A 14,370-nucleotide genomic window follows, 5' to 3' on the forward strand; every position below is an offset into this window, starting at 1 on the left:
GCCTGCCATGCAACTCTGCCAGCCGGGCCCCGACCTAGGAAAACCTCCAAATGTCGTGTGCGTGCGGTGCACAACCTAGGGCAGAGCAGAACCGGTCTGGTCCAGCTCCACGCCTAGTCGCCTCCACCGTCTGCACCTCCCCTGCTTTGCTTTATATAACGACCGGCCGTGCGATCGATCCCACCCCATCCACGGCTTCCATCCCATCCCCGAATCTCACTCCGCACTTCGAAAACAAAACGCCCCCATCTCCCCCTTCTCCTCCAGGCCAGGTGCTCCGCGCCGGCCGCCGCCGCGCGTAGGTCAGCCCGTCGCCCGATCCGCGGATTCCATTCCGGCGACGGCGCTGCTGCAAGGTCGCGGTCGCAGGATGGTGGTCGGTTTCCGCCGCACGATCTCGTTCCCCGCGCCCAAGTCCGCGCCGGCGGCGGGGTCGAACGGGAAGTCCGCGGCCGGCTACCGCGTCCGCTCGGCCAGCCTGCCCTGCCGGTTCCACCCGCTGGTGCTCCAGCTCGACGAAGACGTCGCGGCCCTGCGCGATCTGGCGGGGGGCCTGGCGTCGGCCGCGACGGCGCGCTCGATCACGGAGGCCGCGGAGCAGCTGGGGCGGGTCCTGGTGTCGCTCTCCGAGCTGCTCCACCACCCGCAGGCCCAGGAGCCGCTGCGGCGGCTCGGCCGGTCGCCGTTCGCGGAGCGGCTGCTCGACGACTTCCTCCGCCTGGCCGACGCGCACGGCAGCTTCCGCGACGTGCTGGTCGCGCTCACCGCGCTCCAGGCCGAGGCGCGCGCGGCGCTGCGGCGCGAGGACCCGGCGCGCCTGGCGTCCGCCGCGCGCGGGCTCCGTCGGTCCGGCCGCGACCTCCCGCGGATCGCCTCCTCCGCCCGCGCCGTGGCCGGCAAGGCGCCGCCTCCCGCGCCCGCGGGCCTCCCGTCGGACGCGGCCGCTCTCGCCGCCGCCATCGTCGACGCGGCGGCGGCCGTCGCGTCCGCCTCGGCCGCGGTCTTCTCCGGCGTGTCCGCCCTGTCCATTGCCGCCGCCACGGCCCGCGTCGACGTCGTCAGCGCGCCGTGCTGGATGCCCTCGCCCGCAAGGTTCGCCTCCTCGTCGGCCGCGCCGAGAACCGGCCACCACATCGTCACCACCAAGCCCTCGTCCATGCGCATATGGTGGGTCGCCGACCTGATGCGCTGGATGTCGCGCGCGAAGCGCCGGTCGGCGAGCAAGCAGCACGCCGACGACGGCTGCTCCGCCAAGCAGCCCCAGCCCGACGCGGCCCTGGTCGACCTAGACCCGGAGGAGGAGGACAGGAAGGCGGCGTTTGAGCGCATGGACAACCTCGGGCGGTGCGTCGCGGACGTGGAGAGCAGCGGCGAGAACGTCTTCCGGGCCCTGGTCAACACGAGAGTCTCCCTGCTCAACATTCTCAGCCCAAGCTTCTGAAGAATAGTGATCCCCAGACGTTGGAACCATCAACAATCTCGACTTATGTGATGAAATTTGTATATAGTTTAGCAGTACCACCAATAGAACATCAATTGCAGCCGAAGTAAAAGAGATTTCCGTTTTGTGTTGCCAACTCTGCATATTTGAAGAACATCTTCAGAAATTACCGTTTCGCAACGCAGGGCGCGCAGCCTGAGCCGCCGGGAGTTCAAGACTAGACAGACACGCGCGCGCTTTTGGCTGGGACGAGTGGCGAACGATGATGGGTTCATTCCCGATCGTTTTTTTTTTTAAACAAGGCAAAAGACTTGCCATGGCTCAAAGTGGTTCATTCCCGATCGTTGGTTGGGAGACGGGTGGGGTCACGTGGATGGAATCATGCGAGATCGGGATGGCGATCTTGGACGTGCTTTCTCCAGCACGATTCGATCCTAGGGCGCTCGGCGCTGGCGCCAATCACGCCGATCGAGTGATCTGCCTGCCGTCGTGGGCTATGGCAGCCCGTTCTGGGCGTTTTCCTTTCCCGCTTTCTCTATGCCAGGCCCCAGGTTTCAAGTCCAATGCTGTCGCTGGGCAGTGAGGCAGGCCGCCAGGGTGCATGGCTGGCAACAGCAGCAGCCACCGCCGGAGATGGCATCCCAAAATAAGACCACGTGCGACGCGAAGTCGTTGAGATTTGGGGACGCCTCCGTAGCTTCTATATTACGCGACTCTGAAAGTGGTGATCCGTGATCGGCGACGACGAAAGCGATTAGTGTATTGCCAGTAGGTGTGTGTGTGTGGGGAAGTGGTGGTAGTTTTGAGTGTTCGAGGAATCTGCTGAATCACATTAGTACGTGCATCTTTGGGAGTAATGCCAAGGGAGGCAACTTAATTAAGTCCATCACCCTACCCACGTATGAAGCTGCTAACATGAAAGTTCTTACTAGTATTACTACCAGTTCTGTTGTGGTCAGGTGGTTCGCTTCCGTTAGTACTACTACTGGCTTCGCCAAATGATTGACTCACGCATTGAGGTACAAATGGCAAATCTCATTGTTACTGCGTCTAGTTGGAGTATTCCGGCGGATTGTTTTTGGTTCCCCTGAAATGTGTTGTGTGTGTGTGTGTTTTTGAGAGAGATTGGCTAGCTAGGGTTCGTCATGTGTTGTGTGTTTTGCAATGAAACTTTGTGGTGATTATATTATGATTTATCTACAAAATAAACAAATAAATAGTGACATCGCCATGTTGCCATGTTAGGGCATGTTTGGTTCCAAATAAGTCACCAACTTATAAGTCGAAAAGTGAAAAAAGTGACTTATTTTGCCAAACAGACCCAACTTATAAGTCACCTCAACTTATAAGTCATAAGTTGCTCCACCCCAACTTAAAACTTATAAGTCACCTCCTTTTGCGTGGGTCCCATCATCTTTACATAAAAAAAGGTGAGAAGGTATGGTCAGATGATTTATAAGTCAGGTGACAACCAAACAGGCATGACTTATAAGTCATTGGTTTCAAGTCACCTGACTTATAAGTCAGGTGACTTATTGAAACCAAACAGGGCATTAGTTGGTAGCACAGCACGGGCAATAGCATCACAAGTCCTGGTAGTGCAGGCCTCTTGAATTACTAAAACGTGGCATGTTATGGCGTGTTGGTAATGATGAAAACATTCGGGCATGGAGGGATCCTTGGATTCCATGAGGACCACCTTTTACTCCTATCCTACCGAAGAGAAATTGCCGTCTAAACAAAGTGGCAACTTCTTTGATAACCGAGGTAACTAGAAACTAACACTATTGCAGCAACACTTTTGTCAAGCAGATGTTGATTCTATTCAGAGTATCCACATTTCCCCAAGGCAGCAGGATGATTTCATTTCCTGGCCGTGGGAAAAATCTGGTATCCTCACCGTAAAATCTGCTTACAACTTTGCTATGTCTAGCCATTATGATCATTTTTCTCCTGGTGCCTCGAGCTCTTCCCCACGGGGAGACAAACCTATTTGGAAATTGGTGTGGGGCGTGCTAGTACCACCGAAACTGAAACACTTTTCATGGCAAGTATCATCAGGTTCTTTACTCACAACAGCTGAGAAATATAGAAGACACATTGGTATGAATGGTTACTGCAAGCTTTGTGACCGGGAAGAGGAGACCATGTTTCATGCCCTGATTGTGTGCCCTAATGCTGCAAGCCTTTGCGACTCTATGAGGAACCAATGGCCATTACCAAGAAGGGAGGATATTATATGCATAGGGGCAGAATGGCTGCCTCATCTCTTGGCCGGTCTACATGAACAGACTAGAAGTATGGTCATCATGGTGTTGTGGCGCATCTGGTATCTTCGGAATGAGTTGATTCATGGCAAAACAATTCCTCATTTGGAGGTCTCCTGTTCATTCTTAATCAACTACTACAACACCTTTCTACAATGTTCAAGTTATGTGGACGATATAATCAAAGGCAAAGCTCCATTGCACCCGCTCCCAGCTGACAAACAGCCTAGACCTGTCATTGTCCGCACGCCGTGGCCAAATCCTCCTGTTGGCTCGGTGTCCTTATGTACAAAGGGATCCTATAAGCCCCTAGATGGATCAGCGGGTGCAGGTATGATTCTTCGGGACGATAAAGGACATGTCATATTTACGTCTTACCGTAAATTATTTCATTGTAAAGAGGCCCTCGAAGCAGAGCACATGCTATGTGGGAAGGTTTGAGGCTGGCGTTTGAGCATTCAAGTTCTACGATCTTACTGCAATCCGATTGCTCAGTGGCGCTTCAAGCACTTTTAAACGATTCTCTGGATAGATCGGCATACGACCACTTGGTTAGAGATCTTAAGAGTTTGTTGCATGATAGGATAGTTATTCCTGTTAAAATTCTTCGTGAACAGAATAGAGTTGCAGATTAGTTAGCGAACTGTGGTAGAGAAGGGGATACCACAACATGTTGGGTGGTGCGTCTTCCTCCTTGCATCACTGATCTTGTCGTTGGCGATTGTAATTCTGTCGCTGGCGAGTGTTGGAGTATGATGTTCGGCCCTCTCTCATAGTTCAGACTGATGGGTGAACAGATAAGATGTATAAACTTAGGCTGGTCACAATGGGCAAGAACATAAGCTACTAACTTACACACTTCCCTAGACTATGTTACTACCTCCATAGTGGGTAGGAACATCTATGTAGTGTCATGCAACGATGTATTTATTAGGTTATAGACTCATTATTTTTTGAAGTGTGTGATGTTCCGGTAACTTAGCTAGTTACCACAAGCACCTCTCTCTTCATTAAATATGTGCCACATAAGCAAAGTTGTATTGGAGTGTGTGATGTTACTCCTAAGTTCCTCCCCATTGTGACCAGCCTTACAACTAAGAGGTTCAGGGTTCAAAAACCTAGTAAACGCAATAAATAATTGTGGCCTGCCCCCGCTTCCGCTGCTCACGTCATACAGCTCCAAAGAAGCATAGACGTGAAGGGGAGTGTTCAAGTATGATGTTCGACCTTCTCTCATAGTTCAGACTTTTAAATGAGTTTGGCTAGAGCATGAATTCAATACAGAGCTCAACAGGCTCGTACACGCGATGTTTTTGTTGTTAACCCTAAACATTCCATCACGAGTCATTGTCGCAAGGACGGCAAACTTCGCTGGTTATTACTCTAATCAGCGCGCGACCATATATAGTAAGATATCACATATCCTAAGCAAACGCACACATAAGTATCTACGTCAGTACATAGCGATCCCTTCCTCAGATAATACAATTCGCCTCGTGGCAACTTTGTCCATTCCCGGAAGCAAATTAAAACGCCGTCGCCAGCTGCTCGAAGTGGCGTCGATTCCGCTAAATGGACGGCGCAGGCCCGCTCCGACGTTCCGTGACTTGCGTGTCTCTTCTTGCCCGAAAGGCGAAAAGCCGTCGGCGTGTAACCTAACCACGATGCAGGCTGCGTCGTTGAGAGGCGACGCATGGATTTTATTTCAACAAAATCGCGCGTGTGTGCCTTCCAAGCGTCGCTGCTGTACAGCTGCAGCTTCAGACAAGTTTTAAACAGTTCAGCAGGGCCTGAGTACAGAGTACTACTGGTACATTGCACGGCTGGACAGCTGCAAATCCCGGCTCTGTATGGAAGATTTGTAAAATAGGTACGCAGCCGCATGTGGCCATCGAATTTCAACGGGCCACGGACGCGCAGACGAGGGACTGGATCAGGCGGATTCCGTATCCGCCTTCCCGAATCCCCGGACGTGGCCATCGAGGCGTCCAGAGCTGGCGCTCGCGGTGTGCTTGGACACGCGTTCGCACGAAGCATCCGTTTGGACCGTCGGTTTCCTGCTCCCCTTCCTCCGTGCGGGTCAGCGTTCGGCGACGCCGCGATGCCAAGGAAGCTGCGAGGCGGTGGCGTCGGGATATGGAAATACGACTGTGCGGGGCTGCTGGTTCTGGTTGGGTGGGTGCCCGACCGGATGCTCCCGAGTTCCCCTGGGCGTAGACAGACTCCTCCGGTCTTTGTGCCAAATTAAATTTACGAGCTATGGCAAATTACTTCCCTGGACACTGGCAAATTTTTATCTAGACACATCCAAATACATACTCCCTTAGTCCTGTAATATAAGAATATTTTTGACACTAACGCTAGTCTCAAAAACGCTCTTGTATTATGAGACGGTAGAGTACATTGTATGTATTTTGTGAATCCATGGCTATGCGGAAGATTTATCATAAAAATGATGGCAAATTTATAAGTATGTGCCACGCAAAATAAAAATCAAAAATAAGTATGTGTTTTATTTTTTAGGGAAATTTTATGCGTTTTAGTTAATTATAAATGGGTTGCAAAATAATTTTTTTGTTTTTTAAGGTCTCTCTTTCGCGGTGCTAAAGCTGGGCCTTTTCTGGCCCATTTTTAGCTTGCTACATGCTATTTTTTTTATCAGGTATAAGATTTTTCTTTTTTTGCAGCTAGGTGCAAGATTATCCATGTGGAAGGGGGTCGTGCTAATGGATTGTGTTAGCGAACGTTTTGGTGCGCTCGATCGAACCCATTGTAGGGAATGATTCGTTCGATCCAGAGTCCCTTGCTAATAGACGTTCCCGAGACATTGCGGTTCATATATTTTGATAAATCCTAGCAGTTTACTATTGTTTTAGTAGCACTTGGCCGTTTACTTATTATTTTCTTTCAAAGGGCCCGTGTTTCTATCGGGCCATCCTTGCTTTTGGGGAGTGATTTACATTCTAACTGGCTAACATTTCTTTGAGCGCCCAAAACTCGCCTATTGCGAGACCTAATCTGGCATTGGGAGCTCCTATTTGCTGCTCAATTCGGCAAATAGTGACGTTGACACAGGCAGCTCCTAACTGGGACGACCCATGTGGTGATCTGTCACGAGCAACTTACTCAAGCGGCATGGTACTGTAGTTTCTTTTAGCGTTTTTGTTTTTTATGAAAAAACTTCAGAAAAAACGAACATTTTAAAATGAAAATGGCGAACAAAATTTGAAAAAGTGAACAATATATGAAACATTGATATTTTTTGGGGAAAACAAGAAAAAAATTTGTTTAAAAAAATCGTGAACAGTTCTTGAATTCCAAATCTTTTTTTGAAAAGAACAACATTTTTTAAATTTTATGAACATGTTTTCAAATTTCTGACTGATTCTTTTTTAATAGAAACATTTATTTGAAAATTCCAAAAAAATCGAAAATGAGAATTCTTTTTAAAAAAATATGCAAACCATTTTAAATTTGTGACATTTTTAAAAAAATACACGACTATTTTCCGAAAGATAAACAATTTTTCAGTATACTGAACAATTTCTGAAATTTATTATTATTGGAAAAAAGAAAGAAAAAGAAAAAAAAGATAAATAAAAGACCCGAGAAGAAAACAAAAGTAACCTACAAAGAAACGAAAAAGAAGAATAAACTCAGGAACCTTCTCGAAGATTTCCAAAACGAGTAAAAATGATGTCAAGAACCTCATAGAATGTTGCCAAAACTAGGATCGGTTGAACACCTTAACAGGCTGGCCCAGTTAGACCGCTCGCTCGTCAACTCTGTGCGAGGCGTTAACATTTTATGACACAATGAGCGACGAATAAGATATTCCCGTGCCATTATCACAAAGAGCCCCCCTAAATGGGCGAGACTCAACGTGGAAGGAACACGCATCTGCCTGACACTATGCACGTATTTTAAGCACGAGTTTCGAATCTCGAATGTTGAGGCTAACAATTACGCAAAGGATGAACTTAGTTTGGGGGTTGGCCATAATGTTTGTTAGGTCAAGCCGATGATCTTACCTTCACCCCTCTAAGCATTGTGACGGTGTAAAAAAAAAGCTTTGTGAGTCTTAAAAGGAACTATAGGTACATTTATTCCAGTCCTCATTTTTTCCTTCATTTTTTAAATGTTCTAGAAATAATTTGGGAACATCTTAGAAGAATGCTTATATATTGTCAAAAAAAGTGTGCTTAGTAAATGTTTATTGTATGATTGAAAATGGTTCATTATTTGATAATATTTATCGTCTATTATTTTTTTTCTCCTATTTAGTAAAAAATAGCAATCATTTATTTTTGAAAGATTTCATTGTATATTATAAAAAAATAAAGCTTGTACTAAAAATGTTCACACATTAAAAATATCTTCATTACTTTTTTTGACAAAATGATAATTTATAAAATTCTTGGCGTAATTGTTTGAAAAAAATTCATAGCATTCAAATCATGTTCCGACATCTGAAAAAGTCACAAGTTTAAAATATTTTGAAGAAAGTTTTAATAAATATTCATAAAATTTTAAAATTGTTTGTACACTTTTAGTAAATGTTGATAACCTATATAAAATGATTGTGCCACTTCAAAAAAAAATCATAAACACTTAAAAAAGTGCTTTCACGTTTTCAAAATTGTACATATTTTAAAGAATATTCATCTTGTGTTTAAGAATCTTCATTTTGCATTAGAAAAATGCTAAATGTGCATTTTATAAATTTTCAATTTTATTTGATTAAATGTTCAAATTATTTAAAATTGTTCATAATGTACCTAAAAAAGGTTCAACTTGTATAAAAAATGTTAAACATGCATTTATAAAAGTTGTAATGTATTTATACAAATAGGAAAATATAAAAACCAACAACAAACCAAATAAAAACAATAAAAACCGTTACGGAAAATATAGAAGAAACCCTGTGGAACCTTCCTAAATCTTGGCAGATGGTTCCTAAAACTGTAAAACTGGTGCATAGAAGCTTTCTGAAACCGCATTGTTGGGCGGGCCCACTAAAGCAAACATTCATGGTGAGGCTTAAGCGAAACATAACACTGGTGAATATTTCTATTGGAATAACCTACCAGGGTGCCATACTAACATTCCTTGGTCCTGAACCACATCGAGGCCTTTTCATTGAGGGGGTTTAGGACAGTGAAAAATTGAACCGTGGAAGCCCAAAGCCCAAACGCACTTTCGAACATTTCACTATGTTTCCTATATTCCGCATGGTTCGAGTAGCCATGGTCACCAAAATAGAGGAAATTATACACCTTTGAGATTCGTGTGAAAATACTGCAAAAATGTCCAGTCCAACATGGGCCTAACGGTTTGTTCTGGCAAATTTATGCATTCTTTTTGTCTTTTTAGAAAGTTTTTTCATTTTTGTTCTTGCATATTTATGCATCCTTTGTCTTGGTTTGTTATTATTGTTTTGCGATGACACTTTTATGCATTTTTCATCCTGACAGACTCATGTATTTTTTTGCTTTTTCCTTTATCACATAATATTTGTTTTTATGGATGGCAACTATTTTTAAAAGGCGCCTAGTTGGGCCTAGCCTATTCCATTGTTTTCCCGCTCGCATGCCGAGGTGGCTCATGTGGAAGCCAAACACAGGTGCAATGTGCAGATGCGCCCCTTGTGGTGAAGGAGAGCATTCACTTGATCGTCGCTCTCACAAGAAACATTTACGCCAGGAGGCTCCCCGAGGGAACGTAAACACCCTATTAGTATCATTATAACAAATTCTACCAGTTTATTATTGCTTTAGTAACTGGGAGGTCCAATAGGATAATCTGTGCATCTAATTGTCGGGATACCCCACAGGGGAACACCCTGTCTTGGCAGACTCATTAACGCACTGTTGCGACTAGGATGCTATAGCGAGCTGACTACTCTATGGGCCGTTTTTCTTAATTTTTCCTGAAAAAAAACCATTTTCTTTAAAACATGGGAAGATTTTTTTTACAAAACGTGATTTTTATTTATTTTTATTTTTTCACAATCTGAATATTTTTAATGCGAATATTTTTTTAAATTTGATTTTTTTGTAAAATGTGTAGACCTTTTTCCAAATATTTTTTTAATATGCAAACATTTGTTGAAAAGGTTAAAAAATCAAATTTTCAAACATTTGCACAAAAAGTTGAATATTTATTGAAAATGCGGATGTTCTTTAAATTTTTGATTTTTTTGAAAGAATGAACACATTTATTTTTTTTGGATTTTTTAAAAGAAAAAGGAAATAAAAACGCAAATAAACCTGCAAAGGAAAGTTAAAGAAAAAAAATCCTTGAAGATTCCTTAAAAAACCAGTCATGATCCTTCTAGAAGGTTCCTAAACCGGATGCGTAGGTTCTAATGGGCCGGTCCATTTGTGTCGCTTGCTCCCTCTGATGATAACACCTTGTCTTTCAAATACCCCTCAAAAACAAATAAAAAACGTGCCTTTAGAATAGTTATGAGCGTTTCCATTCACAAAAGGAAAACAAAATTGAGACCGGTTATATGTTTGTTGCCCGGAAACTTATTTTGGGTAAATCGATTTTTTTGGATAATTAGATGAAAGATCCAACGTCCGTTCTTCTTTCTTCTACCTCCAACCTTTTACCTCCTCCATCCGTCCTCCTTTCCACAAAATTGACTTACACAAATTGCAAGTTTAGGCCCCATTCGGGAATTCACCCGCACCTAGAATTTGCGGAGCGGTGATTTGCTCACTCCCAGATTTTGTACTACAGCTTCATCCACTCCTGGAGCAGAGCGTGGAGCGGAGTATTCCCGAACGGTGCCTTGGTCAACTACTCCCTCTGTCCCAAAATATAAAAACGTTTTTAACACTACACTAGTGTCAAAAACGTTTTTATATTATGGGCCGGAGGGAGTAACATATAGCTATTATGAATAAAATTACAGACGTTTCCCATCTTCTACAAGGTTCAAAAAGTCACCAAAGCAGAGGAAATCACCGTTAAACAAACAGTGGAATGAAAATACCTTTGGAAATTCGTGCGAAAACAGCGCAGGAATGTCCAGTGCAACATGGGCCTAACGGTTCGCACGCCTCAGGAACAAAATTCCACGCCTCAATGATTCGAACCTCGTTGCGATCCATCTCGCCCAAACCTGCTCCGTTCCTTTGCCACCGTTATTGTACGGCCGCGCTGCTGCTACAGGAGCGCTACGAGGTCCTGTACCCCTCGCGGTGCAGTGCCGATGTGCGCGCACGCGCGCTCCCGATCGTCGCATGCGCCTACAGTTCCATCCACCCCCCGGCGATCGCAAGAGCCACAGTGCTCCTCCTGGACCAGATGTTCTCCTGGCCGCTGCAAGCCTCATGCTCTGCAAGGCTGGTCAGCCACCAACCGCTGCGCCAATCATGATCTGCCGATCAGACGAGACGAATTTGGCATCGCGGCGTCCAATTTCGTTAAGGGTTTCCATGTGCCGCTGGTGCTGCTACCATATCAAGTGGCCTCTGGATACGGCGCAGGACCGCGATACCTGCACAACGAAATGTCCTCCGTTCCTTGTGCTGGCCAGACATGTACGTATGTCAGAAGCCCAATCTACCTGCACCTGAACGGCCCCTGTTTCGTTTCGTGCCTGGAGCCTGATGTGCTGCTAGTGCTTGCTTGTGTGGAGCGTAGCACTTGTCCTCTTCGTAAAATTCACCCTCTTCTTTACCAGGACGTACCGACTTCTTGCTCTTCTGAGGAAGTGTTGCCGCTCGGGTGAGTGGTCGTGTGGTGCTCTTGTGCATTGGCCGGCGTGCAAATCTTTCCCATGCACCACCACAAAGGCGCGAGAGATCCAATTAAGAGGCCCAGTTTTTAATGGTTCCGAGCATTCCGGCCTCCGGCGAGCACTAGCCCGCCCCTTTTAATTACAAGTTGTCGCCGGGTGCAACAGTGGCTGCGTGCGTGCGTGCTCGTTTAGAGTGGTCACCGTCGCAAGCCATCATGGATCATGGGACGTAAACTTTCTTTCATGATCGTCTTGCAAGCTGCCAGTGGCAGCCCAGAGACGAGCAAGCTGCCACGGCAGCCCAAACGAAGCAGCTTTCGCCATGGCTTTTGCAGTCGGAAAAAGAGGGAAACGCCCATAAAAGATAAAGTTAAACGGGTAAAAAACAAGACCACTGAGACTGAGAGGCGAAAAGCGGTAAAGCGCGCGCGCGCGCGAGGTGCAATCTGTGGCGAAAGCTGGGATAAGATTCAATGCGAGGCCAAAAGCGCAGGGGAGGCAAAGGGGGCGAAAGTATATGCGCATCGGTACGTGGTCTGCACGAGGGCAGCCGCTTTACGGTTTTTACCTCCAGGTGACACTCGCTTGACCGGCTCACTGGGAGTGCGTGAAAAAGAGTCGGGGTAAAACTGTAAAGAACCGAAGACGGCACGGCCTTTAGGCCAGATGAACATGCAGACGATGACCCAAAGATGCAGGGTGTCGAGCGTTATGCATTCAGGTTTGACTGCCTCAATGAGCCGACGGATGAACCCTCGGCGAAGAACATCTTACGGAGAGGTAAAAATGCTGCTGCCACTCTAGTGTAGTGCAGTTACCCTTTGTAGGCTGTAGTATCATTGCCCCACGTTCAAATCGTAGTGTCAAGCATAGGGTAGGAATTGTTTATCCAAGGGCTGTCCTCATTTGGAGGTCCGCACCTGAATTACTTAACGATTTCCAAGAGTACGTGTGTGCTAGATGGTTCATAAAAGTATGAGTACAGTGCAAATATAATAGTGATACTCCGTATAAAAAGATGATAGGCAATAATTTCTGTCTGCTCGTAGATGTTAGTATAGGTCGATACTATACAATAGTACTAGACCGTTTATTTGGGGTCGGAAGTGATCGGTGATCTCACACGAGTCTGATATTAATTAGCCAGTGTCAACTCAGCAGCATTTTTTACACAAACTTTGGCAACTCAGCATCAGTGTTGTTTTACCGAGTTTTTTTACTGAAAAGAATTCAAACTTTGATACATAGAAGCATACTCCCTCCTTTCTGATTTGTAGGACTTATCTTACAAAAAATGTTTCCCATTTTAGAAATCATATTTTTATTGTTCACATGCAAATGTTCAAATTTTAAGGTGCATTAAATCATTGTATGTAAAAGTTTTTTGGTCATTTATTTTTCACACATGCATGCATTGTAACTAATACGTTGATAAACATAATTTTTTGAGAGAACAAGCTTATTGACACATTCATTTTGCATCATGCTTTTATATTGACATTTATTGCATTATGGACTGTTATTACATATTATGGTATAATATTATTGTCTTTTCTCTCTTATTTACAAGGTTTATATAAAGAGGGAGAATACCGGCAGCTGAAATTCTGGACTGTAAAAGGAGCAAATATTAGAGACCTATTCTGCACAACTTCAAAAGTCCTGACAATTTATGGAGAATTATTTTCGAATATATGAAAAATATTGGGCGAAGAAAATATCAGAGGGGACCCACCAGGAGGCCACAATCCTGGGGGGCGCGCCCTGTGGCTTGTGGGGCCCCTGGCAGGCGTCCGGTGTCCATCTTCTGCTATATGAAGGGTTTTGACCTGAATTTTTTTTAAGAAAAAGCTTTCGGGACAAAGCGCCGTCGTCTCGAGGCGGAATTTGGGCAGAACCAATCTAGGCTCCGATGGAGCTGTTCTGCCGGGGGCCCCCCCCCCCCCCGAGAGAAAAATCATTGTCATCGTCGTCACCAACGATCCTCTCATCGAGAGGGGGTCAATCTCCATCAACATCTTCGCCAGCATCATCTCCTCTCAAATCCTTAGTTCATCTCTTGTATTCGATCTTTGTCTCAAAACCTCCGATTGATACCTGTGGGTTGCTAGTAGTGTTGATTACTCCTTGTAATTGATGCTAGTTGGTTTATTCGGTGGAAGATCATATGTTCAGATCCTTAATGATAATTATTACTCCTTTGATTATGAACATGAATATGCTTTAAGAGTAGTTACATTTCTTCCTGAGGACATGTGAGAAGTCTTGTTATAAGTAATCATGTGAATTTGGTATTCGTTCGATATTTTGATAAGATGTATGTTGTTTTTCCTCTAGTGATGTTATGTGAACGTCGACTACATGACACTTCACCATTGTTTTGGCCTAGGGGAAGGCATTGGGAAGTAATAAGTAGATGATGGGTTGCTAGAGTGACAGAAGCTTAAACCATAGTTTATGCGTTGCTTCGTAAGGGGCTGATTTGGATCCACATGTTTAATGCTATGGTTAGATTTATCTTAATTCTTCTTTCGTAGTTGCGGATGCTTGCATGAGGGGTTAATCATAAGTGGGAGGCTTGTCCAGGTAAGGACAATACCCAAGCACCGGTCCACCATATATCAAATTATCAAAGTAACGAATGTGAATCATACGAGCATGATGAAAACTAGCTTGACGATAATTCTCATGTGTCCTCGGGAGCGTTTCCCTTTATATAAGAGTTTGTCCAGGCTTTTATTTGCTACAAAAAGGATTGAGCCACCTTGCTGCACCTTTGTTACAGTTGTTATTTGTTACCCGTTACGAATTATCTTATTACAAAACTATCTATTACCGATAATTTCAGTGCTTGCAGAGAATACCCATCCGTTTCTTCTTTATAGTATGGAAGCACTCATATGCCACTA

The 14,370-nt window shown here is 45.2% G+C and overlaps 1 protein-coding gene across 1 annotated transcript; it reads left to right on the forward strand.

Moving 5' to 3' along the window:
• Window positions 1–201: 201 nt before the first annotated feature.
• Window positions 202–1,610, forward strand: LOC119317394. The gene has a single exon (XM_037591839.1). It carries the CDS (start codon window positions 371–373, stop codon window positions 1,439–1,441), a length of 1,071 nt encoding a protein of 356 aa, XP_037447736.1. The 5' UTR covers window positions 202–370; the 3' UTR covers window positions 1,442–1,610.
• Window positions 1,611–14,370: the final 12,760 nt, after the last annotated feature.

This window comes from Triticum dicoccoides, chromosome 6A (assembly GCF_002162155.2).
Source record: "Triticum dicoccoides isolate Atlit2015 ecotype Zavitan chromosome 6A, WEW_v2.0, whole genome shotgun sequence".
In the NCBI taxonomy this organism is placed as follows: Eukaryota; Viridiplantae; Streptophyta; class Magnoliopsida; order Poales; family Poaceae; genus Triticum; species Triticum dicoccoides.

Excerpts from the sequence above, each read along its gene's own strand:
- LOC119317394 (XM_037591839.1), top strand. The coding sequence starts at position 371 with ATGGTGGTCGGTTTCCGCCGCACGATCTCGTTCCCCGCGCCCAAGTCC.